The 27,739-nt window shown below is 34.9% G+C and overlaps 1 protein-coding gene across 1 annotated transcript in view; it reads right to left on the reverse strand.

Moving 5' to 3' along the window:
• Positions 1 to 349: 349 nt before the first annotated feature.
• LOC121410949 (POC1 centriolar protein homolog A-like) overlaps positions 350 to 27,739 on the reverse strand; it is a 30,506-nt gene continuing 3,116 nt past the window's right edge. The window contains exons 5-10 of the mRNA XM_041603358.1: positions 25,922 to 26,037; positions 17,556 to 17,689; positions 16,470 to 16,538; positions 11,698 to 11,949; positions 3,708 to 3,929; positions 350 to 2,101 (exon numbers count right to left, since the gene is read on the reverse strand). Of these exons, the coding sequence (XP_041459292.1) occupies positions 1,997 to 2,101; positions 3,708 to 3,929; positions 11,698 to 11,949; positions 16,470 to 16,538; positions 17,556 to 17,689; positions 25,922 to 26,037 (898 nt within the window). The 3' untranslated portion in view covers positions 350 to 1,996. The remainder of the gene's footprint in view (positions 2,102 to 3,707; positions 3,930 to 11,697; positions 11,950 to 16,469; positions 16,539 to 17,555; positions 17,690 to 25,921; positions 26,038 to 27,739) is intronic.

Raw genomic sequence — 27,739 nt, forward strand, 5'->3', positions numbered from 1 at the left:
TTTGTCAATCTCTGGTTTACCTCATTATTGATTAAAAAAAATAATTTCAACAATATATATTGATAATTACAAACTGATTTATTGAAATGTATCATCAATATCACTCAAAAAGGGCAAAGCTTTACATTCTTATTTACAAATGAATACGGAAAATTAAATCTGTCTGTACACTATATATATATGGATATATACACACACGTTTACATACAAACATACAAAGTGTACAAATTTACAATTTTACATAAATCTACAAGTAGAAAAAAAAATTAATGTACATATAAATATATTTATTCAAGGGGGAAAAATATCAAATTGGACCAATTCATTACCACCTTTTTGAAACATCTGGAATCTGCACAAATTTTTATTTCTTGCTCTCTTACCTTGAAAGTAGGATTGTTGGGTTCTCTGTAAATTAAATCCAACTTGCAATAATAACTTTGAAATGTGGGGCATAATAAAATTGAAAAAGATGCAAACTCACTAAATAGCTCAACAAAGAAAATCAATTCCTTATTTAATCATTACTACTTGTTTTAATCTTCAATGTTGCAACTGTTTAGAAGTTTAATACATACATGACAATTCAGGATCCATTTTGATTGGTATATTGTACTTGTACTTCCAGTTATAAAACAAAAATGATCACAAAAGGACAATTTAAACTCCTTTTCTACCCAATAAATCTTCATTTTACATGCTGGTACAAATAGGGCAGATTAAGTATTGTTTGAACATATGAGCAAACAAGAGTGTTCTCCACCCTTGTCTGTTGGAAAATGTGAGTTGTTTAAATCAAACATATTATACAACTATTGGTAAACATTTAATAATGTTGACAGACTCTGGCTGTTTGGAAAATAAGAAATGCTGCAAATAACAGAAATGATTGCCCTCGTCTTGTGACTCTTGGGACAATACGATTATATTGTAGATATTTGCAGGCAACATATTAGATGTTCCTTCAAAGCAAATCAATATTATATAATTACTATCCAGCACTTGGAGATTTCTGATGAAATTGCTAGAATTATAATTCATCAACAATGTCGAGGTTGGGTCTTGGAAAGTGCATATCGTGATTGATCATGCATGTATTTCTGAATAATTTAATTTGGACTTGATGGGCAAGAATGACACAATAGAATCAATTCAATCTTTATGGTCCGATATCATGTAGTATGAGCAATCTCCAGACAATCACTTTATTCTGTGATAGTTCAACAAGTTTACCACTATTTTTCATCTTGAATCTAGTTTGTCAAATAATGATGACTCTTTGAGGATGTGAAATAAGCCAGTCATGTGACTGGTCACATTTTAAATAATGAATTTGAATATACTACCAATACAACAAACTGTGCCTGTTAGCCAATGCAATGAGCACAGTTAATAAGAAAAGGGAATGTTGTCTTAGGTACTTAGCATTGTTGAATGTTTCTGTGATCTCACTTGTAAAAGGTTGCCCCACCAGAATGACCAAGGTGTTGCCCAATTTCATGCATAGTAACATTTCAGCCTTCCTGTAAAAACAATTAATCTCCTAATAATTCATATGGTAGTGATTTAAAAAAAACAAGGCATCAACAATGATATGCATTTTCTTGCAGCATTGAAAATAGATAGTCAAGAGTTTTAAATTCTGTACTTAGTAAATCCATCACAGGTCAAAGTGTCCAAGATTCCAGCATACCATGAATCCCCCCAAGCACCATCTCAACACATATCACAATGAATATGCTGTTTGTGCACAAGTTCCATTTGTAATAACATGACCAACATCACATGCAGTCACCTTTTCCATACCTAGAAAGTCTTGTCTTCTGTTCAACTCTAATTTCTCTAAAACAAGATAATTTCATTTTGTAGATCTTCATTTTTCTAGGGCACATGAGAACTAAAAAAATTCTGCCTAAAGAGGCTTGCTTTGAGGTTACGTTCTCTTCTCTTAAATCTTATGGAAGAGTTTGCCAATCACTGTTTTTGAGAGAAGAGTTCATTCTGTTGGTCTGACTTGCAGCGTGATCTTCTGTTGGTTATCGAGGACTTCACGTAACTTGTTCTCAGTCATTGTCAACCTCTGCTCAAGTATGTTCACAGTCTGAATATGAAAGACAAGAAGATTATTGCATTTTTAAAATCTTGAACACAAGACACGAGTATGGGAACTTTGTCATTAAGGTCATCACAATGAAAACCTAGATTTTGATAGGCTGCTGAGTCAGGTTAGTGGGTAGATACTTTGAGCAAGTGCATCAAGAACTTAGTTAGTATTGTACATTAATTTAGGTTTCATCCTAAGGCATGAATGAGAGTGAGACATCCTTCATGAGTGTAGCCTTGGAGAAAGGCGGTTGTGGATATGACATATGACACAGAATAGTATTTTGATGATATGAAGTCTTCGCCACTAATCATCAACATTATGTAAGCTGGATCTTGGTGTTGCTTTTGAAATCAAGGTAGGATAATATGACTTCCATCAGACAGTAGTAAAATTATGAGAGGATAAACATGACATGTCTTGAAATACACAACACTGCTCCATTCCTGTGGGCGGAGATTATAGTTGCTCGGTCTAGAGCCACTTAATTTTCAGATGGGCTTGTTTCATGACCAATCTTGTTTACATAGCACTAAGTCCAATTACCAGAGGCTATATTGTAAACGTTTGCCCATTTTCACATCATCTAATGACTATTTGGTTGAATTCACCATTTTTGTCTTCATAAAAAGTGAAAAACTAGCCAAAATTCATTCCATTAAATGGGGTTAGCCAAATTTGATATGAGATGAACTGGTTCTCAGGGCTAGATAAATCTAGATGGTGTGTTAATGTTGTGTTGGGGTTGGATCGATTGCACTTTAACTTTCAACCAGACTTAAATGAGACAAGCACTGCAGAATGTACAGTTCTTATATACATTGATTGAATACCGGTACTTGATGACGAAGATGATGATGACAAATAATACAGGAACATGAGTAAGTCTGATGGTGACTATACTCTCTAAACTCCAATCTCTAATCTATCTGTATGCTGGAACAATCTGTAAAGTAATCTCTATTCTGCAATCTGTAATAATCTCTAACAATCTGCATTCTCTGAAGTAATCTGATTTTGGTTCAGAAGTGAACCACTTTTATATTGGTCTGGTCTAGACTCTTTACGATCAAACAGGTGTTGGTCAACCTTGGACGCTTGACCAAAACAATCTGTACGTCATAACTTTACTCTGAATTGGGGGAGTTGACCTTTTATGGAGAACATGAAATGTAGTGAATAAGAAACCCATAAAATGTGTGTGCGTCAGAAGTTTAGCTGGAAGAAGAATGAGTAATACTATGAAAGTTGGAGCTGGTATACTTCCTGTAGAAGTATTTATGTATAGATATAATTTTGAATATGTGAGATATGTCTTATCATCACATAACATTAAGTAGATGATCTGGTTGAGTGTAGACAAAATGAATATAGATCATGTGAAGTACAACCATTGATGAGACCTGAGCCCTGTAACACAAAGTTTAGTGATTAATCGCTAAATGAAATGGCCCATCAAGATAATCGTTGCATGTGCATTTTGCTCTGTAGACCGACAAGGAACCACTCAGAATCGGTCTTTCAAATCAACAATTAATCGCAAATCTCTGTGTTGTGGGGCCCAAGCGGTTATAGAAAGAATGTGGGTGTAGGGGTATCTTACCTGTGTAAGAACATCCAGTTGACCCACCATGTTCTCAAGAGTTTGTGCTAGGCCTGGTGGGATCTCCTTTACCTCTAGAGGTACAGTGGAAGGAGGAGGAGGAGGGTGTGATGATGGCCCAATACCATTCACCATACCCCTTCTTTCTTGGTCTGTTGAAGTGATATCAAGATCATGGAGTCCAGATGTAGCAGCACCAGCAGCAGCAGTGTGCCCCATTGCCTGTGAGATCGACACACACACAAAAATTAAAAATAAGTAATCCTGCCCAGGTAAAAATCTCCTGGGATCACAGATTTTTGTTGTCTTAGGAGAAATTTGACTGAATAATCTGGGTCCTGTCACATTGTGTGCTTGGTTTTCACAATTAATTATACATAATACTTGATGTAATGAATCATAAAAAAGGTTCAATGATGGCAAAGCTTTGTGTTACAGGCCCTTGGTCTGGGGAAAAATCACTATGGAAGGCTGACTAGTAATATGTATGTACCTATTTTATCCACACAATTTCAATACTGACCATAAAACTTGCGCACCACTGATTGTTGAAGCAGGTAATGCCAAATTGTCGATTACTCTCACAATTGAAATACATGTCATGGAAAATCATTTTTAAATGAATATTTATAGTACCCTGCTGTACAACATACTTTTGTTATGAGCAATTTCAAGTAAACAAAATGATTTTCCTTTCTAATGTTTAGTGATGTCCTGCACTGAAAGGGTGCTTTTCCTACAAAATACAATAAACCCATGTGATGCCTTAAAAATATGATTTATTACAACTTTAGACCATTTAGCCCAGATGAAAGTCAGATCCATAAAGGCTTTATGACATGACAGTGAAAGCATTTTGGAAACCAGCCAAGAAAGACTGGCTTCTCATAAGAGTTTGTCCTGGAATAGAAAACCAGTTTGTATTCCCTAATGAGCTCTAAAACTTGTAGCTCCAACTGACAGCAAGTATTGCACCAATCTCAAATTATGAGGACAAGATGATTAAACTATATAGCAATTTGACATTGGTTCTTCAAATTTTCTTTGCTTGGTGTTTTGAGAGGAAGTTTTTTAATGAATGGCAGCCTTTTACAGAGTTGGGGGTAATGACCATCAGGAAGTAGACTTTCATAATAATTGGATTCTCTGAGAAGAGATCAAAGTTTGTCAAAAGTACTCAAGAGTTTGGGTAAACTATAATACCCCTTTCCCCTCGTTCAGACTCATTTAGACCAGCAAAATTTTAATTGAATACCTCTAGAGCATTAAAACATGAAATGTTCATTTTTTTTCTTCTATAGCTGGAAAACTATTAGAACCAGGTACATGATTGCACATCATAACAAAAAAAAATTAAAGCTTGATTTTCAGCCAAAAATGCCAACACTACCTACCTCATCCACTTTAATATGAATGAAATGCATTTGTGCTTCAGAATGTAATATTTCTTTGTTGGAGAGCCATTACAAAATGGACGGTGAAATAAAATGTCTCTAAATAGATCAGCCATAATGAATTAATAGTCCATAAGACATCCAAACGAGTACGGAACTTATTACATCAGGTGTTTCTGAAAGAGAAAATTCCTGCGAACATACTGCAGATATTATTCTACTTTGACACAAATACTCAATGCTTCTTCAAATCAGGGAATACCTGTTCACATCACTATTATTTGAGAGAGAATGGCAATTAACTGAATTAAGTTTCCAAACCTCCTAGAGTGAATGGGGTTCATTTGGTTAGCTATCATTTCAAGCAAAAAGGATGAGGGTCAAGGTGAATGGCGTCATACATCCTTCTGACGTACAAACTTTTAACAACTCAGATCCTTGTCAACAACATCAACAACTCACAATCTCATGGGCATGAGGAGGCAAGTGTTTCTAATGTGAGGAGAGGAAAGGGGAAGCACAAGTGATTTCATAACTTCTTGAAGGTTCCAAAGTTCTTGAATGCTCTAATTTGTGGTCATTAACCAATTTCTGGTTAGAGAGAACTTTCTGCTTCAAATATGGATTGAAAAAACATTGGAACTTTTTCATTCTAAGGAAGTGAAATAGTAAATAACATTCAATTCATCTTCTTGTAGATTAAGATGAAGTCAGTTTGTGGAGTACTGTGGAGGGTTAAGCCTACACATGACAAATATGAATAAGATCTCAACATCATTGTTCTTACTATTATTATACATTAATGTATAGAGGTTATTCAATGATATCTATTAAGTTCTCTGTCATTTCAAGAAATGAGGTGGGCTGTTTAATTCTATACACTAGCCAGGTTAAGCTTAGTTTGGATTCTCATTTTAATGAATGTAAAGTTTTTGATTAATAACTGCATGTTCAAGGATTACTTATGTAAAACTATTTAAAGGGATGGTCCTGGCTAAAAGTGATTATATATAGAGAAAGAGAGAGAGTAAAATTCACAGAGCAAAATACTGAAAATTTCATCAAATTCTGATTACAAACAACAAAGTTATTGATTTTTAAAGTTTATCAATATTTTGTGAAAACTATTATATGCACATCATCATGAATATTCATTAGGAGGGCTGATGGTGTCACATCCCCACTTTCCTTTGTCTTAAATGTTATTACATGAAATAATTAATGTTTCATTTTTTCATACATGTGTAAATGAAGTGTCTCCATTATGATGAAATAAGTTGTGGCAATAAATAAGTAATGCACTTCATCAGTTGTCAATCCAATTGTTTTAGTTCTTGGTAGAAATTTTTTGAATAAACCTTGTTTCATATATTAAAATACAAAAGATAAGACATCATCAGCCCACCTAATGAATATTCATAAAGGCATTGCCTAGAACTGTTTCGCTGGAATAATGCAAATCTTTAAAATTCAATAACTCATTATTTGTTATCCAATCAAATTTTCCACATTTTGCTTTGTGAATTTGACTCTAATTTTTGAGATATAAATATCTCCAGCCTGCAGTGTACCATCCTCTTAAAATGGTCTCATAATATTTGGCTTCCAAAAAAAAATTTGTGACACATTTTATTCAGGCACACTCGCACCTTGTTAGAGTCCGACTCTAGATCTGCTCCTGCATATATGCCGCAGGATTCAAATGCACTGGGATTAATACATGTATGCCCTTGGATTCATGTGCATCATGCAGAAGGAATCATGTGTACCAAGATTCATGTGCACTGGGATTCATGTGCAGCGGGATTCATGTGCATCGGGATTCATGTGCATCGGGATTCATGTACATCAGGATTTATGTGCACCAGGATTCATATACACCGGAATTCACACGCACCAGGATTCATGCGCACTGGGATTCATATGCAATGGGATTTTCCACAGGAGTGCTTTCTCAAACAGTGGCAACATACAATGTTCTTGAAGTTTTTAATTAGCCATTCATGACAAACATTTTTATGATTAGGAATTCATATCGCAATGATTTTTTTTTATATCACAGGTATTTTGCCAGTGTGAAACAAATTGCTCTTAATATTCCTGAAAGAAAATACCTTCAAATTGGTAGGTAGTATTCAAACTTAGGCAAACTTTCTCATGGCTGTGGCTTTAATTTCTAAATGAACGTTCAATTATACTGTGCAGTATACTGTAATTTTCATCAAGTTAAATGTTAAATTCATAAGTATTCTTGAAAATCACATGGCAAGTGGGCAAGCCAAAATCTGTTAACCAGGGAAATAATATACCTGCAACATGTATAGAGACATTGTTCTTAATCTTATAAAGATCTATATGAAAGTGAAATAATATTGAAATCAGTATGGCCAAACAAGATATTTATGATCTTCCAGAGGATGAATATTGAAAATTGTGGACCATCAACTGTGCAATTATAAGTGACAGATATGAGTGGCACTCAACACTAGACAAATGCCCGATGACACAAATAAAGTATCACATAAATGTGTGGCATCTGATACACATAAAGTCAAGGTTGTCCCATCACCAAGTCCAAGAATTAATTCCAACCCACTACTACCCAACTATTCACCAAAATCTATCTGCATCAGTCTACGTAAATGGGGTCAAGGTTAAATTTCTATTTTCCACATGGACACCACACACCCCCTCATGTTGGCATTCTTAAAATCGATCACTCAATCCCGAACAGCTGATGTTGTCATCTGACCATTGAAATGTACTATGCCTTAGAGACATGGGATAGAATGTTAACTTTGTTTTTGCTTCTGGGAACCAAATAGGTATGTTCAGTCCAAATCTGTTTATTAATGCAAACTTGGTAAAAACTCAGAGTACATTAGTTGATACAATCACGCCTACCAAAACAAACAAAGTTCTAACACATTTGTATGAATCATGCCATTTATATGGAGGTCCCAGCCCCTAGGCCTATATGAAACAATATCAACACAAAAAATAAACTTCTTTGAGAAATATCTAACAATGAATAATTAATGTGAACTTAGTAGGCCCAACATATCTTATCAGATTTAGAAAGAGCATGAGAAAGAATGAACTAAAGAAGCAAAATTTATTTTAAGTTGTTCCCATATAGCATAAAGCAAGAATACATTTTTTTTGCCTCATCTTCCGTATGCAGAGCTACATTTATCAACCATGAGAAGTACCAAGGTCTCGACATTAGTGGTAGCCCAGGGCAACCAAAAATGAAAGTCAGGCCACCAAATTCTGTAAAAGCCAACACTTGGTGGCCCGGTTGGGCTACCAATTTTTTAAAATGAATTGTTTTCTATTGTTTTAGGGCTGCTAAATTTGCTATATGGGCCATCATAAATATGAAATTGATGATTTTGGTGGACCGATCGAGCCATCAAGAAAGAAAGTTAGTGTGAAGCCTTGTAACTACCAATTAGTAATCCAGGAGCTAAAATTCATAATTTTTAAATAGTTGTATTATAAACTTCCTGGAAAAAAAGCAATTGAACATCATCCAGTGTGGCATATGTTCAAATAAGTGTAAACGATGCCTACAAATGCTAATGAACAGATTTATAAACAAAACCTTGATTTACTCAAGGTACAGTGTATAAGGGTGTATATGCACATGTTTAACCATGTATTCGTGATAAATACACAAAGCAAAAGGTTCACAGTTCACACCTTTAATATCATTACATGACTTCTATTTCTCAAGTCTCATGCAACAGTTCAGATAATTTTGCAATGCCCCAGTATGCAGTTCTGAAATTAGGCAACATTGTGTAAGTACCAGTTCATATTCATTCTGTTTCCAGCCAAAATTCATTGTTCATTATCTTTAATTCTACGGATCAAAAATTAATATTCATGTTGTTTATGATAGGAAAAGTACCAGCAACAAAAGTAAGAAATGCTTATGAAATTCAAGTTTTGATGGAGAGTATTGTTGATGTGCATTTGATCAGTCCTACATAGAGTCTGTTAACAAAACATAGCAGTTCAATTATATTTTGATTAGATAACAGTAAAATCTAATTTCATATCTATAAATTAGCCTAGTACATAGATTAAGCAAAATTAGCTGATACAACCTTCAATCTTGTAGATTATATGATTTCTACCATCAATCAAATTTTTATCTCAATTATGCAATCAACCATCTGAGTTTTGACTTGCTGTCAAATGCAAGAGTTCGAAGACAAAATTGCTCTTAGCCAATAATACAATAAAACAGCATAATTTCAATATCTTGGAATTTGCAATTAATGAAAAATTTTAGGAAAAATTGCCCTGCTTTCATATCAGGTAAATGTAACACAAACTCATAAAGCAATAAAAATAAGTCAGTTGATTGCATTTGATCATCAGTGCTTATCCACCACACAAATGAGCTACAACATATATTAGATTAGTTTCTAAGCTTTGTATAACATACATGTAGCTTCGAGCCCCTTGACAAATATATGAGCGCCTATTTACAGGGCTGGGTTCCATTTTATGATAACTTGTCATATTGACAAATACATAACAAGTTTGCTATCAGCCAATCAAATTGAATGATTTCAGTAGTGTTTTTCTGTTTCTGTTTATGGTAACTCCCGTAGGAACTCGGCAGGACAGCATTTTGCTGGTAGATGCTAAGCTGGTATATAACCAATTACCTAGGAAATGTTACGTCTAGGTTAATCAGTCATATTGGCTGACATCATAGATGACAGATATCACTCTCGGGCCTCTTTATCAAAGTGGAGACAATGGCAGAGTTGGGATTCGAACTCACAACCTTGCGATTATAAGTTCAATGCTCTAACCACTGAACCACAGTTTGACCCAGTGTCAAACTGTTATTGCAAATTTGTAATATTTTTAACAAGTTTCATGAAATGGGCCATGAAAGACAATTGATTGCACTGATCATTATGTCTAGTCTACTACAAATGGCATAAATGACCTATCACTGTGAAATTCAGATTCTCCTCTTTCATCTGGTATAACTTAGATGAATCCTCATTCACGCATGAGTAAGAAAATAAATTTGAAGGATAAAAAAAATCACTTTGCAAATAGTATCTTAATTTAAAAGAGAGAATCACATGCCTAAAAGGTTTCGAAAATGATTTCAAATTTGATACCTTAATCAAAGAAAATTACTAAGTCATTCTGTTTCTTTAAAATAATGCTTGCATTCCATTACTTTCATAAAAAAAGTTTTCAAGGATTGCCTACCATAGCAATGGCATAGTTAACAGAAGACTTTCTGCATGGCTGATCATTAAAAAAAAGAAGAATATTAAGTAAGAAATTTAATATTCGCGATAATTTCTAATGATTGAGGAATCACAATAAAGAGCATACTATACAGAACTTTTAAGCCATAGGATGTTATCTTCGAACTTCAGATACTGTTCATCAAATGATTTTGGGGAATCGTTTCTTTCGTATTTATTTGACTCGCTCATGCATGAATGAGGAATAAACTAGGTTATACCAGATGAAAGAGGAGATTTGAATAATTTAAAGATCAATAATTCCCAAGTTTTATTTTTTCTGGGACCCACTTTATAAAATCTATATCCCATCAATTGTTTTCATCAATCACTAAATTCTGAGCTACATGACCAAGTCCATGACTTTAAGAAAGCTTTCACTGACTCACAAGTTTGACAGGGGAGATGTAAACAGAAACAGGGTAGAAAATAATTAAGCATGTACAGAAGCAATGTATTATAAACAGGAAGGGAATTATGAGAGCGTTTCAGGATACAATAATCCAAGTTTGGCAGGAGAATAAAGAGGTAAAGATATAATCTCATCACTATGGGAATCACTGTAAGCTGCATGCTGCCTGTTTAGGGCATTGACTTCAGAAATTAGTGACAGAAAACTAGAGGGAGTGGGACTCATTTGTTGATGATGAATTCTAAAATTTAGGCCAGGAAATTTAGCAGTAATCAGCTCAAATGCTACACAAGGCCATTCATCATCAAACTTTAATATTATATATATAAAAAAAAAATTAGATGTGAAAGGGGCGGTAATTCTTTGCTAATAGCAAAGGGAATGAAAGGAGACATGTCTGATGATGAGGAACATATACTAGGAGAGGGTGTTACTTTGAACACATTATAGGGATGTCAGGAACTAGATATGAAGAAATAAGAAGACACATCTTAAAAGATTTGCTCTACAATTTACCCAGAAAAAAAGAAGACTTTTTGATCTTGTGCAAATGATGCTCAAACTGATAGGAGAGCAGTGATACATCCATGTAGAGCATCAGGTCTGCACGATATGTCCATATTATGCAGATTCTTTGCATGCTGAACTGTGTCCAGTGTGTGAAAGCCATCTTTCATGTACTGGACATAGTTCAGTGTGCACATAATCTTCACAATCTCAAACATTATAAGGGCCTACCCTTCATCAGGATCGTCATTCATCTGAAGTCAACTGGTAATCGGCGAAACGTCACAACAGTGACAGGTTATTTCCAGTTTTATTATCTAATTATTTCATATTTTTTTCTACTGGATGAAGAAGAATCAGTTTATCTCTTCTCTGGTAACACTCACCCCATTTTGTGAAAAGAGAGCTGGGCCTAGGTTCATGACATCTGGTGGGGCGGTCACTGTGTTTCTCAGTTCAGATTGTGCATTGATGTCCGTGCTGGTCTGACGTGTCGTCCCACCCTGATGCAGGTGCTGCGGAGACCTGGGGTGTATGTCGTGTATATGTGGGGGTGGCTGGGTCTGGGACCTTGCTTTATGACTCTGGAGGACCTCATTGTAGTCAATCTTGTCAAAGTTGGTCTTCCATACTAACACCTGAAAAGAAACAATATATACACTGTTATTTTAAGATATCAATATTTTCAGAGGCAAATATACTTTCTCAAGAGTTCTACTTATTCTGTGCAAAATCCTGATAATGCTTTTACTAGTACAATAGCAGTATGTGTGACAGCCAACTAAATACATTACAAGTGGAAATGTTTCATGATAAGACCAGAGTGATACAACATGTACTTCAATTTATTTTCATACTACCTCTTAGATTGAAAGTCAGAAACAGAAGAGAAATTAATATTGAAAATGATCGAACAATAAGCAAATCAGCAAGGAACTAGGAATTTGAAATATGTCACTAATACCATTTTCATAGAGATATTACATGCATGACCTCTACCTAGATGTGAAACTGCACATGAGCACATGGGGAAGGATAAAACCTCCCATCCCATCACCCCAATGCTTATCAGAATGCGACACCTATATAGTTTAACATTCCTGATACTGCCCAAACTGATTTTCAATTAAAAATCAAAGGGGTTTCATCAAATGGAGAAAGTCCCAACTCAACTATCAGGGGGTCAGGCAGTTTCATGAAGCTGTACCCAAGTTATAAGAGCGACTATAAGAATGAGTGGTAAGCAGCATTGGTGGTAAGCCTTTATATACGTTAAATAATCACCAATGAATATTTCATGATGATTATCATTTACCACAAGAATGAATCAGCAGGAGCCTGTAACATAAAGCTTAGCAATGATTGTAGAACATTTTTCTACGATTGATTGCAATGACGACTACAATGTACAATCAATTGTGAAAATTAAGTGTATGATCAATCGCTAAACTTTGTGCTGCAGGACCCAGAAGTCACTCATAACTTATGAACAGCTTTATGAAATGCCTCTCAGTGTACAATTACCAAATGATGCTCTCTATTTAATCCACCCCTCCCTTACTGATCTGTACCGGCCGCATAGAAACGTTAGCGCTTACAGAGCACTAACAGTACTGTCAGCGAGGTTTTGCCCGCACAGAAACATTATGTTAGCCCAATCACGCTGTTGGACTAACATTACAAGGTCTCATAGAAGCTAACATCAACATTTATGTTTAAATCATTTACTAATGTTAGTGAATATCTATTGCGTGCCTTGCGTAAAACCTGTCTCCTTTTAATATCAAGTGCTTTAGAATAGACCTAGATCTAATCAAAAGGATACTCCAGCCAAAGGGGCGGATCCAGTTTCTTCCAAAAGGGGGTGGGGGCACATTTTCCCCAAGAAAAATTTAAACAAGCAAAAAAAAAAAAAAGGTTTACATCTAACATTGAAGTTATTATTGTCCCAACAAAATTGACAAGCAAAATGGTCCTTAATTGCTTTCAAGGGGGGGGGGGGGCACACTTGGGTAAAAGTGGCCAGCATGTTTACATTAAAAATTATGATTATTGCTTTAGATACGCCAGTGCTCCTGCCCCCATACATATAAGAGAAAACAGAATGAAATTAGATGAGAAGACTGTAATTTCAATCAATAACAGAATTCTTCAATGGAAAACAATGAAGAAAGATAAAGAAATGAACTGAATGGAGTGAACACTATACAGTATTTTGGAAAACATTGATGTCTATCCATGTCACCATCAATATCCTAGAATGGAATTACAAAGCCTAGTCCCATTTTCCTTTTTTTTCATGATTGTTATTAACACTGCTGCTATCTTGTTCTCCCCATTAATTATACCTATGATACGTAAATGACGTGATTATGTTTGTGATTGCAAAACCAATAAACGCCTAAATAGAAAAGATCTGAACATCATTCCCCTTTTCCTAATTTTACAGTCAACTGGTAATTTTATGTTTCCACATGACAACTTGTCAATGGTCGTGATGATTACTGAGGCAGTGATCATATTTACTTACCACTGTAAGGACAAATTCAGTTTAAATGAACATAATTTCATACATTCAAAGTAATAAGTGGGGTGACATCATCAGCTCACCTACTGTACACTCTTTCTGACATTGACTTATAGTTTATACGGAAGTTATGCAAAACTATATTCATTTTAAAAAATAATTTCTATTTTTATTAATTAATGTTCAATTGCATGAATGACTATACTCCACATCCTGCTTCCCTATATACACCTCCATAGATGGAAGTCTTTCTTCCACTCTACGTTTCTCTTTCTTTCTTCCTTCTCTTTCTTTCTACGTCTCTATTTCTTTCACTCTACGTGCAAACCTATATAGGCCCCCCCCATCAAACAATTTTTTATTTTTGCCGTTAATAGATCATTGTCATCCATGTTAAGGTCTGTGAATTATGTTAAAACATGTACCTACTGTGGTTAAAATAATCAGAATTCACTAATTAACACCACGGTACAATGTCAGCAAAACGTAAGAATCAATGTTGCAAATCCGAGCCTCGGTCTCATGGGAATAATACATTGAGCCTATGGGATAAAGGCCTGGTACATTGTATCAATCCACACATGGATTATTGTAGTATGTCATAGATTTTGCCTAACTATAAGACTCAAACCCACTAACAACACCTGTGCCTAACAGCGCTTTCTATGCGTCCATTCTGCTCATGGTGTTCGTGGCTGATTTGTTAGTGACATGTTAGCACTAACAACACCTTCACTATTAACAGTGATCCTGTGCAGCCGCTTCTTTTAAATGGAATTCATCCTATATTCACACACCAGTGTAATCTCATGTAACTATATTCTTCATATTTACCTGATATAACTAATGTATAGATGTTTATTTTCAAGCTAAGGATGAGGCCCAATTACCTTGAAACATGTCCTATCCACTGTTATGTTCTCTTCATTATTTTTGTCTTCAGGTTAATATTGTGTTGTTCTTTTAAATACTACATTGTGGCATACTTCAGTATAACACAATATGAGAGTATATTTTGACTTTCCAAATAACTTCCATACTTCTACCTTTTATAATAAACATGTAGGCCTACATTAAGATTTAATTTATTTTACATCATATAATATTCCCCTATAAGATCAGGTATCTGATATTTCATCATTTCACCATACCTGCACAAAGTTACACATTAGCTTCAAACTCCTGAGATGCATGAAGATTACACATGCATCAAAGGAGAAAGGGCCCTTGTAGGAGGACCATAATCTCTCTTAAAAACTTTTAATCCAATATGTCCTATTTGGCAAATACTTTCAATGGAACATGAATGGGTGATCAAACTCAATGGACAGAGCCAGCCAACATTCCTGAGGGGGGAGGGGATCAGCATAGAACAAAAGGCCAAGAGACACATCCAATCATCTCTTTAGTTCCTTGAAAAATGTCCATAAGAAATGAAACACTGATGAGACATAGAGTAAAAAAAAAAAAACCTATTCAATGAATGAGCCAGAACTCCCTGGGGGCCATGAATCCTTCTCATAGAACAATAGCCAAAAGACATTACTAATCTGCTCTACTTGTCCATGGGATGGACACTGCAGGCAAGACAGAATAGGTCAAATAGAACAATGAACCTGATATATATATCTCATCTGCTTCTATTGTGTTTCGGATGTAGCATGATGCCCTACTTGGTAGAGGCAAAGCATATACGTGTATACAGTGTTGCACATTTATGAATTGGACTTTCAACAAGGTAGACAGCTATCAAACCCTGAAAAGCAACTTCCACAATAGACCGAAGGACAACAGACCCTGATAATCTGAATTTTTTTTTTCTGGCCCGGACAGGTCCCTGTATTTATGGAAACTTCACAAAATGTGAAGTTATTTCAGCTGATTTGATTTGAAGGAGGTTTGGGATTTGGGGCTTAAAAGAAATGATGCTAAGGCTATATACATCTCCCTTCAAATGATTTCAGGCTCATATAGCAGTTTCATTTCCCAAATTATACAATTAACCCTAGGAATTCTCACTAACAATACCCTGACCAACCAATGTTTAGAAATAAAGTTACATGTATATTGCCACCCTACCCCCTAAAAACAATCATCTACAGAAATCTAAAACAGAAGAAAAGAGAGAGGAAAAGATATTTCAACAAAGGAGGATGGAAAGGAAGAAAGGAGAAGGGTATGAGATAACCATTATTGAATTTCTCACAATCTCACACAAAAGCCAATTGAAAAGGAGTGAATGCAAGTAAAAAAGAGCAGGCTGTGTTTAATTTTATGGCATGGGGAATCCAACTTCTTCATTAACACACCCTAGCAAGTGAGCACACTTCAAGCGTTCTGTACACGATTCACATGCTCACTAACCCCTCACAAAACTCCAGTGTTAACAACTTACAAGGTAATTTTTTACGTTTTGTAGGTAAAGAATAAGCAAAACAATCAATCAGTCACTAAAAATGAAGAACACTTATTACATTTTTACTCCCTTTTCCCAAATATTGATCAGACATTTGTTTTTTATGGTTCTACTTCTTTTAATTTCCATTTTTCATTTGTTTTCAATTTAGATTCTTATAGATGTGATTCACACCAATATTTTAGGTTACATCAAACAACACTTTATAGTCCTACCTGTTCGTCTCCACCTCCTGATGCAAAGTGCTCTCCGTTTCTGGAAAAGGCTACAGCTGTCACTGGTCCCTATTTTTTAAAGAAACAAAACAATAACATACATTTATTAACAAAATCTATTTCTAACAACAGAGCAACATAATGGTGAACTACTTCACCTCCATGTTCATGTACATGTATATACATCATTATCACCCACTTGCAAGCATACATGAACCATGTTTGAAGTTGTACCCTAAAAAAAATAACAAAATATATCAATGTATGTAACCTGTGACCTTTGACAGACATGTAATTACCTAAAAAAAATTAATCCTTTTCACTTCTATATGTATACTTTGCTTGAAGCTGATGCTAAAACATTTCTTTAGTTATTGTGAGAACCAAATGGACAGATGGATAACCGAAAACATAAGGCATCCGACAACCACCTATAGTTGGCGGTGGCATAATGAATACATAGAAAAGACATTCAACCTAATTTGATTAATAAATGTCTTACACTGTATTCCTTGAATAATAAGATTTTAGAACAATTATGCAACAAATCATTCAATCAATAAAAATCTACATTTACAAGTAAATTTTGAAAAAAGGATGAATTTTGCAGTTAAACACTAGTCTCTGACAGGGGCTGCAAAAAGGTTTCGAAAAGTGTGGGGGGGGGAGGCTGAAGCCCTCCCCCATGTTTCGTGGGCTCTTTCTAAAGCCTGACAAAACCCACATAGTCCTCCCAGCAACATTTGAACATTCGCATATCAAAATCTGTCAATTAGCATTTCTGTACAGTGGCAATTTTCCAGATTCCTTACCATGAGAGTTTATTTGGGGTTATTATTGACAGTTCAGGGACAGGCTCAGCGCCCATGGATCATTTTACTGTTCAACAGTTTTAATCATGACATGAAAATGGCTGTCCTGCTAAATAAGATATTTACTCCTCGAACACTATACTCCTTGTTAAAAGCAAATTTCAGGAGGATGAATCTTGAGAGCAGCATAGAATTTTTCCTGTGTTGTGGACAACCTGAGATTAACACAGAACTGAATAGTTTTGCCAGCCTTGAAATACCTCTTTCAACTCACCTGGTGGCCATGAAGGGTGTAAAAGAGACGCCCTTCTAGGAGATCAAGAATTTTAAGGGTTGAATCATTGGAAGCTGTGATCAGATAGTTCCCACTTGGATGGAAAGAGAGGCTATTCACTGCTCCACTGTGTGCTACATTTTTACAGAAAAGAAAAATTCAGGCCTCAGTGCATCTTGACAGCTCAAATTTTATAATTACCATTATGGATTCTGCCTTTTATACATGCATCTTATTCTTCATTTTGTTTAAAATCAATCTGCAAGATATGATAAATTAATGACTAATTCCATCTAATTCTAAAACCATTTTAGATATTAAACCTTACAAGATTTCTATAATAGACATTTTTCTCTTATTTTGTTCGTTTACTTTTTCTTCCTGAATACAAGTAGGATTCAAGTAATCTACACTAATCCATTAAATAAAGTATTCAACCAGGGTCTAATAGATTAATGTATACCAAGCCATCATTTTGTAGCTTAAAGGTCAAGTCCACTTCAGAAAAATGTTGATTTGAATCAATAGAGAAAAATCAGACAAGCACAATGCTGAAAATTTCATCAAAATCAGATGGAAAATAAGAAAGTTATGACCTTTAAAAATTTTGCTTATTTTTAACAAAATAGTTATATGAACGAGCCAGTTACATTCAAATGGAGAGTCGATGATATCACTCACTCACTATTTCTTTTGTTTTTTATTGTTTGAATTGTACAATATTTCAATTTTTACGAATTTGATGATTTACTTTACTTTTTACTAAAAACACTGACATCCATACATACCCTACAAGACAAGCTATACAACATCAATATCACCCCCCTCTGACTAGAACCACACTCGCGCAAAAACCATCATTTACACAGGTCCCAAATACTGGAATGGTATTCACCAAAGCCTTAAACAAAATAGAAATATAAACACCTTCAAAAAATACCTAAAACTCTCATTCCTTAATGAGTACAATGTATGACACACATGAACTGCTTTAGCTTTTCCACACTTGCCTCTCGACACTATTTCTCTTTCCCCTCCCCTTTCCCTTTTCTGCTGGACACATAATCTTTTTTTTGTTTTGTTTTTCCCCCAGTTTTTTAATATTCCCTTATCCCCCTAACCTGTGTAGTTACTGCCCCCCTTTTTCCTTTCTTGTTATTCAAACCTATTCTGCCGTTCTTCATATAAGGTCTAGATTGTCTTTACTTTTAAATTACATACGATTAAGATTACTTTAAATTTATTCTAAGGGACTTACAATTACAAGCTTCGCTTTTTAATAAGTCCCTCATTTTCATTTTCACATGCTAACTGTAATCTATAATTTGTCTAATCATCAAAATGTATCTGGAACATAAAGAATTCTTTATATTCCATCTATTTCCTATGAATTTTGATTGAAATTTACAGGAAATAGATGGAAATAGATTTCCTATGGATTTTGATGAAATTTTGAGTGTTATGCTTGTTGAATTTTTCTCTTTTTATTCAAATCACGTTTTTGTTGGGGTGGACTTGTCTGCACTTTCAAAGATGGTAAACTGAAGTAGCAGTTCACTGTATTTGATGAATTAATGCTAAGAAAATCAATCATAAGTAAAGAAAATCACAACATGGAATAGAAATGACAAAAACAAAACAAGAATGCAAAAACAGTAGGCCCATACAACCAAGTAGAGTAAAGGGGGTATCTCACTGGGCTTGAAACTAGTTCGCGACTACAAATTTTGCTAGTTGCAGAGACGTCTCCGCGACATCTCTGAGACGTCTCATGAAAATTACAGAGTCTCCGAGGAGTCGCAAGAAGATTAAACATGTTTAATATTTTTGGAGACTGTTTCTAGTCTCCGCGACGTCTCCGAGAAGTCTCCATCAGTTGCTGCGACGTCTCGGGGATTAATGATATCTGCGACTGCTGAGACGTCGCCGTGATGTCTCGGAGACGTCTCAGAGACATCGCGAAGACCTGCTGGAGACCAAAAAAAAAATATAATACATTGCGGAGACGTCTCCGCGACACTTCTTCACACTGTTTGACCCACTTCAGAAACCACGTGATTGAACGCGTGCTGATATCCCTCCTCCTGCTCCAAGTCAGGTTTATGATCTTTCAAACGTTCCATCGATCCTATTTTGAAATTGTTGCTGCCACCACTCCTTCCAGCATGCCACCCAAGGCAAGTGGAAGTCGCAGGAAAAAGGAACAAGTTTTTGAAGCAGCTGTTGCTGTCGAGGAAGCTTTCGATGCCAACATGTCCAAAGAGGCCAAACAGTTTGACTGGAAACAAGAACAGCAGCAGATAATGGCCGACTTTTGGGAGGATCATCCCGAATTCTATGACAAATCCCACGAAAAATTCTTCTTCTCATCATCCAGGTAGGGATCCTGTTCTAACAGCTTATCAACATCATTGCAGATGTCCATGGTGAGAGTTCTTGACTGTCTGGTGTCAGAAATACGAATGATATATATAGCTGTAGACCTAAGTGTATATATGCAGGAGGAAGTCTCGGATACGTCTCAGCGACGTCTCAGCAACCTTTCGGAGACCCTGGCAAACTACCAGCCAAGTCACCGCGACTGCCCGGAAGCATCTCGGAGACGTTGCCGAGACTGCCTGAAACGTCTCGGAGACTCGCTTGCAATTAAGAAATGTCTCAAGGACGTCGCAGCGACTACTTGGAGACTTTCCCGCAACATCGCCGCGACTGTCGGGCTAGTGCTTGTCACCTGCTCTGGAGACGTCTCCTTGGTGAGAGCGTAAGCCATTTTTGTCTCTGAGACGTCTCCGCGACTGCAGCGACTGATAAGTTAGAGACTGTCGCTGCGACGTCTCCGTTGGTGAGATAGGGCCTTAAGAGAGTGTTTTATTTATCAGTAATAAAGCATATATTTTCATGCTGGATTGATTAAGCTATAGTAGAATAATTATATCTCAAGTCTCAAAGCTTTAAAGATAAATTCCAGTTCTGGTAACAATCTCAAAATGACTTTTTACAGAATCTAATAAAATGACCACCCAAGTGTCTGTTTGTATGAATAAAAAATATGTGCCAAAAGATTCTGGAAGAAATTGTGTAATTGCTGAGAAATATTAAAAGCAAAATAAGCGCGGATTCGGTCACTTCCGTTGGGTCTTTTTTCCAGCAATAATATTACACTGTCCCACGTGTGCCTATCTGTGTTGGCAATCTTCAGTGTGATCGTATTTCAGCTTAGATTTTATGATTTCACAAAGTTCAGTTTATGTAACTGTACCAGATCTCGATCCACGATGATAAAGTCATACTTTTTTCCTCCCATAAGATGGCGCTATTGATTTTTCGTGATTTTACTTTTCAATAACATTCTTGAAAAAAATGATTATACAGTATATTTCTTCCTCTATATTGCAAGAAAATATTTTTACAGGACCTAAGAATTTGTAAGAGTTTTTGGTAGAATGAGCAAAAAAAAAGGCAACCAACCAAACCAACCATAAACAAACACACAACAAAACCAAGAACTGAAAGAACAAAACAAACAGAGAAATACACCTTGCTTCAAGTACAGAGTGTCTTGCACTAGGTACTGTACAGTACTGGGGATGTTGCAGAAGCCTAAGGAGATTTAGCCACATAAACTTCCAGTAGCAACTTCAATCCCATCATACTTCACTTTGCATTTTCTCCATTAGGCTTAGCAATAGTGAATGAGACTGGCGTGGATTGTGGACATAATTTTCCACCTACCAACTGTCAGGTCATGATTGACTTGTTGATGACTTTGAAAATGAATGATTTCCACTTTTTTTTACACCTGCTGTGAAACTTCACTCTCCCTGGGAAGTTATTCATTAACTAAGTATTAGAGGGACAGAGTGAGTGAGAGAGAGAGAAAGAATGATGAAAGTTATACAAATTGAAGGCTACATCCATTTGAAATGAAGATTGATTCAAATAAAATTGGATGATATCTAGATGTAAACATGAATGGTAAGTCACTTTTCCTTTTTCCTTTTCATCTTATAAACTATAGTTTGAAAGCTAGCTCTCATTTTTATTTTTAAAAATCATTTAAAGAATATTTTACATCAAAAGGGCAAAGATTTGAAATTTGATTAGAATATTTCTTTTACATATTTTCAACAAAAGGACTAGGCCTACATGTGCAACACTACTTCATTGGCATATATTCTTGCTCTTTATTGTGAAGTATTTGTATGTTTTTACAGCTCTGCAAATTTGCTAAACTAAAATATGCTACTATATTGTCTTAAAAATATCAAAGCATATTGTAGTGATGGTATTTAATGAGCTGATAATTTGTAAAAGAAATGCTGCATTAATCATTTTTGACACCAAGCTCAATGCCCTGCCCTGGGACCCAGGGCAAGGTGTGATAATATTAAAATAAATAAAGTATGCCAGCTTATTTTCTCTGCTTAACTTAATTCCCAAGTTTGTATTTTGTGATTATATATATGAGCAAGGTGGTTCACGAACCACAAGTCTTGCCTGATTTCATGATCAATAAAAGATGCAATATGATCATTTGACCCCTAGATGACCTTTGACCTTATAATCCTCCAGAACACATGTGTGGTATTACCCAAAGACCATTTGTACCGAGTATGAACACAATTTGAAAAGTTGAACAAAAACTTGAAAAAAAAGGATGATTATGACCTCATATCATTTGACCTTTTAACCCCTAGATGACATTTGACTCCATCACCCTCATGAACACAAATGTGGTATTATCCAAGAATCATTTTTACCAAATGTAAACACAATTGATGCAGAAATAATTCAAAGAAAGAATGAGAGCAAGTTGAACAAAAACTTTAACATTTTAAACGGACCAACAGATTAACAGTCAGACCAATGGACATTTCGGCCCAACAGGAAAGTGATTATTAGGTCTCTGCCAAATTTTATTCAGACAAGATAAAAATTGGATTTACATCTAAGATGGTAAATTAAAAATCTGACCCAGATAAGAAGGAAATGTTTGGGAACTTTGATTAAAACAATGAATATGGGGAATCCCAAGGCTGTGAACACAAGCAATATCATCCCCACCCAAAATGACTAAGCTTTCCAATATATTGATGTTTGACAAACAGAAGAAGGACACAACTGACTTTTGGGAAATTTTAAGAGTTTGCTACCAAAATAAGCAGTAACACCTACATGTACTTGATTCTGAAAAAAACTGAAATTGAAATTTTTATCACCTACATGCACAAAGCAAAATAAATTTCACCAAATCTTATAAGATTAACATGGCAGAAGAAATTATTTAATCCAAAGTCACTATATTTTAGTACAGGCCTTTTGTCTGTCAACCCTGGATATCTAATCTCAATAATCTCTTGATTAGATGATCCATTTTAGCACCTTTCACACATCACACCTGGGGTATTAACACCTAATTCAATGATTTCCAAATAAACTTGAGCTTGCAATTTCCTCAAATGAATGACTAAAACCAAGCTGGTATTCATTTAAAATGTCTTCCAAAAAGAAACTCCCAAGAAAAGAAGAAAGGAATGGTTAACATGTGATCACAATTCACAAAGACATAGTCTAGTAAAGTCTCAAGAAAATGGCAGAGACTATAGCATAGATTTACAAGCCTAGAAAGTCATAACAGGAGGGTTGATATGAAATGTACATGTACATGGTAATATGAGGGTAGGTAGGTACTACTCAGCATACATAAATAGTAACCAAATTGAGAGGGAAAAAGAATAAAGGGGAAAAGCAACGAAGACATTAGTGAAAATTGAATCAACCTTCAGTTCTACTACATTTTGAAAATTTGTAAAGTACATTTCACCACACCCACTTAAAATATCCACCAAATTGGCTCAATTTTGGCGTATATCCAGTGGCTTCCTGCCCATCAAATATATAGCTCTATACAGGACACATTCAATTTGGTCCTAATTTCCAGTCATATCCAAGGTAGGGGTGTAAATTGCCAGGAAAATCCAAGAGGAAGAGGCTCCTGGAAAGCATCAATTTCTCAAGAACACGCAATGCAAGCATCTCATTCTCATGGGAAAGAAGCCAGTGAGGGTCATCAATTTCCTCGCCAAGATCTAATCAGTCAGCTTCCATGAGAAAGGATTTCTATATTGAGCCTTAAAGTAAACTGTAGGATAATCTTCAGATTGTTTGTATTCTACATGCATGCAAGTTTACTATATTTTTGGTTATGACATTCAGCAAATTAGCAAGAATGGAAGTAAATTGGTACATCCTAATTATCAGGATTCCATTCTTGGTATTCTGACAACTCTATTTTAAGTCTGTTCTATATTGGTGATTTTCACAGCTCCTTTGAATAAACCATGCTCTACATGCTACAATGAGAAAAAAAAACCCATCAATCTATGACAGGAAGAAAGAAATGAATAGAAGACCCATTCAATCTAATATGATACTCATTAAGAGCTTTTTAATGGCTCTGTTTGTATCAGAGCAGTTTCACTCTCTATTAAGTACAGATCTATCAATCTATAATAAAAAGATACAAGAACTATCAAACATGAATGGAAATTCAGGAAATGGCTAACAAAACCAACAGTGAAAAAAAAAACATATGTAGAAAGGCATCATGAATTCTGAACAAAGTAAGAGGAGTATTTTACATCAAGATGAAGAATTATGAATCGAAAATTTATCCTAAACTGATAGAGAAAATATACAACTGGAAATAAAGTAGGCTCTTATCTCCTGAGATGTTTATTATCTAACTCATTACATGAAAATTCATGACAATTAAAAAAATTATCAGTGTTACAGTGATAAGAGGAACTTTTCATGAAAGGACTTATCAGATGCTTTATTAGTGTTACCATCGTAACAGTGCCTCTCAGCCAATCATGACCCAGGAAAGTTGTCAGTCCGAACAACATGTGGAACAACAAATGTTGATGATAAATAAAATGCTCCCTAGGAAATCCTTTCACTCAGGGATTGTAACCATATCAAAGAATCTATGGGATAAGAAAACTAAGGCATGCAATAGTCAAGGTATGAAACAAAATATACACAAGTTATAAAATCATACCATGGACACTTATTGTGATATCATATTAGAACAAGTCATAATGATATTGACTGACCTTTAAGGAAGCATCATATTTGTAGCCAATAAAGGAACTAAATGAATTTAGTTCATTTTTTAATGGCAACATTTTTTTTATGTGTACGCTGTAGTCCTCTTATAAAACAATAATATTTAGATCTTGATTTAGCCATCACAAGAATAAGGGACGGTTTGGAATGAAACATGGAGGATGTTATGAATATATATCTCTGAGCACTCACAAAATCATCCTTGGTAAAATTAATGATCTTGTGCAGGGCTGCCAATCCTTGAAAGAGCACATGTATTTCCACGATTTCTTTAGTATTTTCCATTTCAATCCACCCTATTTTCAGATTTTTTTTAATCCATCAAAAAAAAAAAAAAAAAAAAAATCTATCATCCATCCTCATGCAACATTAGTTTATTTTTTTCTTACTCTGATATTTAAAACTTGGGGGGGGGGAATACAATGTAAAAATATAAAATAAAAGGAGATTATGGAGATATAAATTTGGGCATATATTCTTTTCAAATTATGGAAAGGATAAAAACAGTAATTTTGTCAAAGTTTTGCTGAATATTCCAATAATTTGCCATTACTGGTCCCATGTATACAATAATAGTACTAATAAAAAAAAACATAAACCATGCACAGTGGGCATATTTCAAATTTTTCCTTGAGCATCCTTTTGTATCCAGACAAAAAACACAACTACATGCAAAACGTAATAGCATGTACATGTACATGCTAACACAAGCCTAACATGAGTGTATCAAAGTACCTCTGTGAAAATGGAATTTTACACAGAATATAAATTCTTAACCATGTTAATAATACCAAATATTTAAACCCTACACTTTCAAATATATCCATGTGCAATTTGTTATTTATAACTGGGATGCATGATTTAATATATACCAAACCATACCATACAACACCATACCAATTCCTATAAGATCAATTAATCAAATTCACAATCTTCTTGTCGAGTATGATGATAATAATACAAAATGAGCATCTTATTCTGCATAAGTCAACTCTGAATAAGTTGAACAATCACCATAATCAAAGCCATTTTGCCAGACCAGATAATGCCAAGCAAGTTTTATTTGCATATCAGTAGATTTTAACATAGATCAAACAGATATATGTGGTCCAAAGAGATTTCAACCAAGCAGATTTGCCCATGTGTGTAATACTAGCACTCATTGTTAGAAAATATGTTTCTTTTAAATCCATGAAAATATAATCACTATGTTTCTTAAATCTAATTCCATTTACCTTGGTAATGCTGTAATAATTTGTTCATTCTGATGTCCCAGACCTTGACTGTATTGTCTGTACCAGCTGCAGCAATACATGTCCCACTCGGATGAAATGCTACAGAATGTGCAAACCTAGAAAACAAATAAGAAACAAAGTTTACAACCTCAGACGATTCCACACGATGCCTCATATTTATAAATCCTATATTCTTAGGTTTACTAATCATTAGTCTCATCGATACAAAAAAGATTGAACTACTGTATAGATTTTATCATACAATTTCAAAGATTCAATTGAAGAAACTAAGGATGAATAGCAAGGTGAAATAATTGTGGGGTCCAAAAAATTGTTTGAAAGTTGAAACAAGTAGGGTCCATTTGTGATGACTTCTTACTTTAAACCATCAGGGGCAGTTTGGTATGAAACATTCAATACCCCAAATTAAAAGCAGGCATCCAATCTCACTAACTTCTCATGACAGCCAATTTCAGACAATTAAATAAAAAAAAATCTTAAATACACCCAACAATGTCATAACAAAATTCAGGATTGTGTAGAATTTTGACTCATTATACAAGTTTACATGGTTAGAAAATGTTGCTTGATGATTTTTTTCTCAACTGTAGAGGGCATTCTACTCTTATTTACACTGGTTCAACAAGGACTATGAAGAAAAATAAAACCCCAAAACACACACACAACATCCAAATGGCTATAACACAGAATTAAAATGTTTTGATGATGAAGTTACAAAGCAGTGCACACAGGCTTTCATTTATTCCAATAAAGGGAAAAGGAAAATACAAATTACTTTACCCAAACACACGCATAAAAAATCTGAATAAAATGTTTGGATTGGTTATTGCATTTAATTGTATTGAATTCCCACAAATCTATGAAGTCATCCAAAGGAGAGTTTAAATCATTTAAAAGGAAAATTAAACCCAAAATCTAATACCACATAACATCATTAATAAATACAGGGCAATCAAATAAATCTGATTATACCCTGATCGGATTTCCCTGTATGGAGTGCCACCTCTTCAAAGCTGGGATTCTTCAAATTCAAAGTCTGTGGATGGAGGTAGCCATTTTTGCAGGGTTACTTCAAAATTTTGATGTCAGCGACAAACTATATCTCTAAGTAGATTCTATTTTATCAATAAATCAAATATGCACATAAAACTCATAAACACATTATTTAAATTTTCAAAAATAATATATTATAGCTTAGAAATCTAATTTGATAAGTTTTAAAGATGAATTTTTACACTCATACCTACGATTTTCAATGTGGCAAATCATAGCTCATTAGCAAATTTAGAAAATGTCTATAAGGAAGTAAAATTAATCATCCATCAAATCATGTTCTTAAGCTATAATATAATATCAAACATTTGGAACAATATTGTTATTAGTTTTTTGTGTATATAACCAGTGTGTTGGCTCAGTTGGTAGAGTGTCTGTCTCACAACCGGAAGGTCAGGGGTTCAAATCCTGGTCGCGTCAGACCAAAAGACATTAAAAGATGGGAGCTATTACCCAGTTTGACATTCAACAATTCAAGGGATAGAGAAAACTATAATATATTAAACAAATTTTGAATATTGCATTCATGAATTTTAGAGCTACGTCAATCTGGCACTGCACAGTGGCTGCCAGGCCCATAGTTAATTGGGCAAAACAATTTTTTGAGGATTTCTGTTCTGATTTCTGTTTCGAACTATAAAAATATGGATTTTCGATTTTCAAGTTGAGTTATTATTGGCAAATTAGATTCTAAAATGGGTTAATGTATTACAGATGCAGTTTGTTGCTGACGTCACAATTTAA

The sequence above is a fragment of the Lytechinus variegatus genome, chromosome 3 (genome assembly GCF_018143015.1).
Source record: "Lytechinus variegatus isolate NC3 chromosome 3, Lvar_3.0, whole genome shotgun sequence".
Lineage (NCBI taxonomy): Eukaryota > Metazoa > Echinodermata > Echinoidea > Temnopleuroida > Toxopneustidae > Lytechinus > Lytechinus variegatus.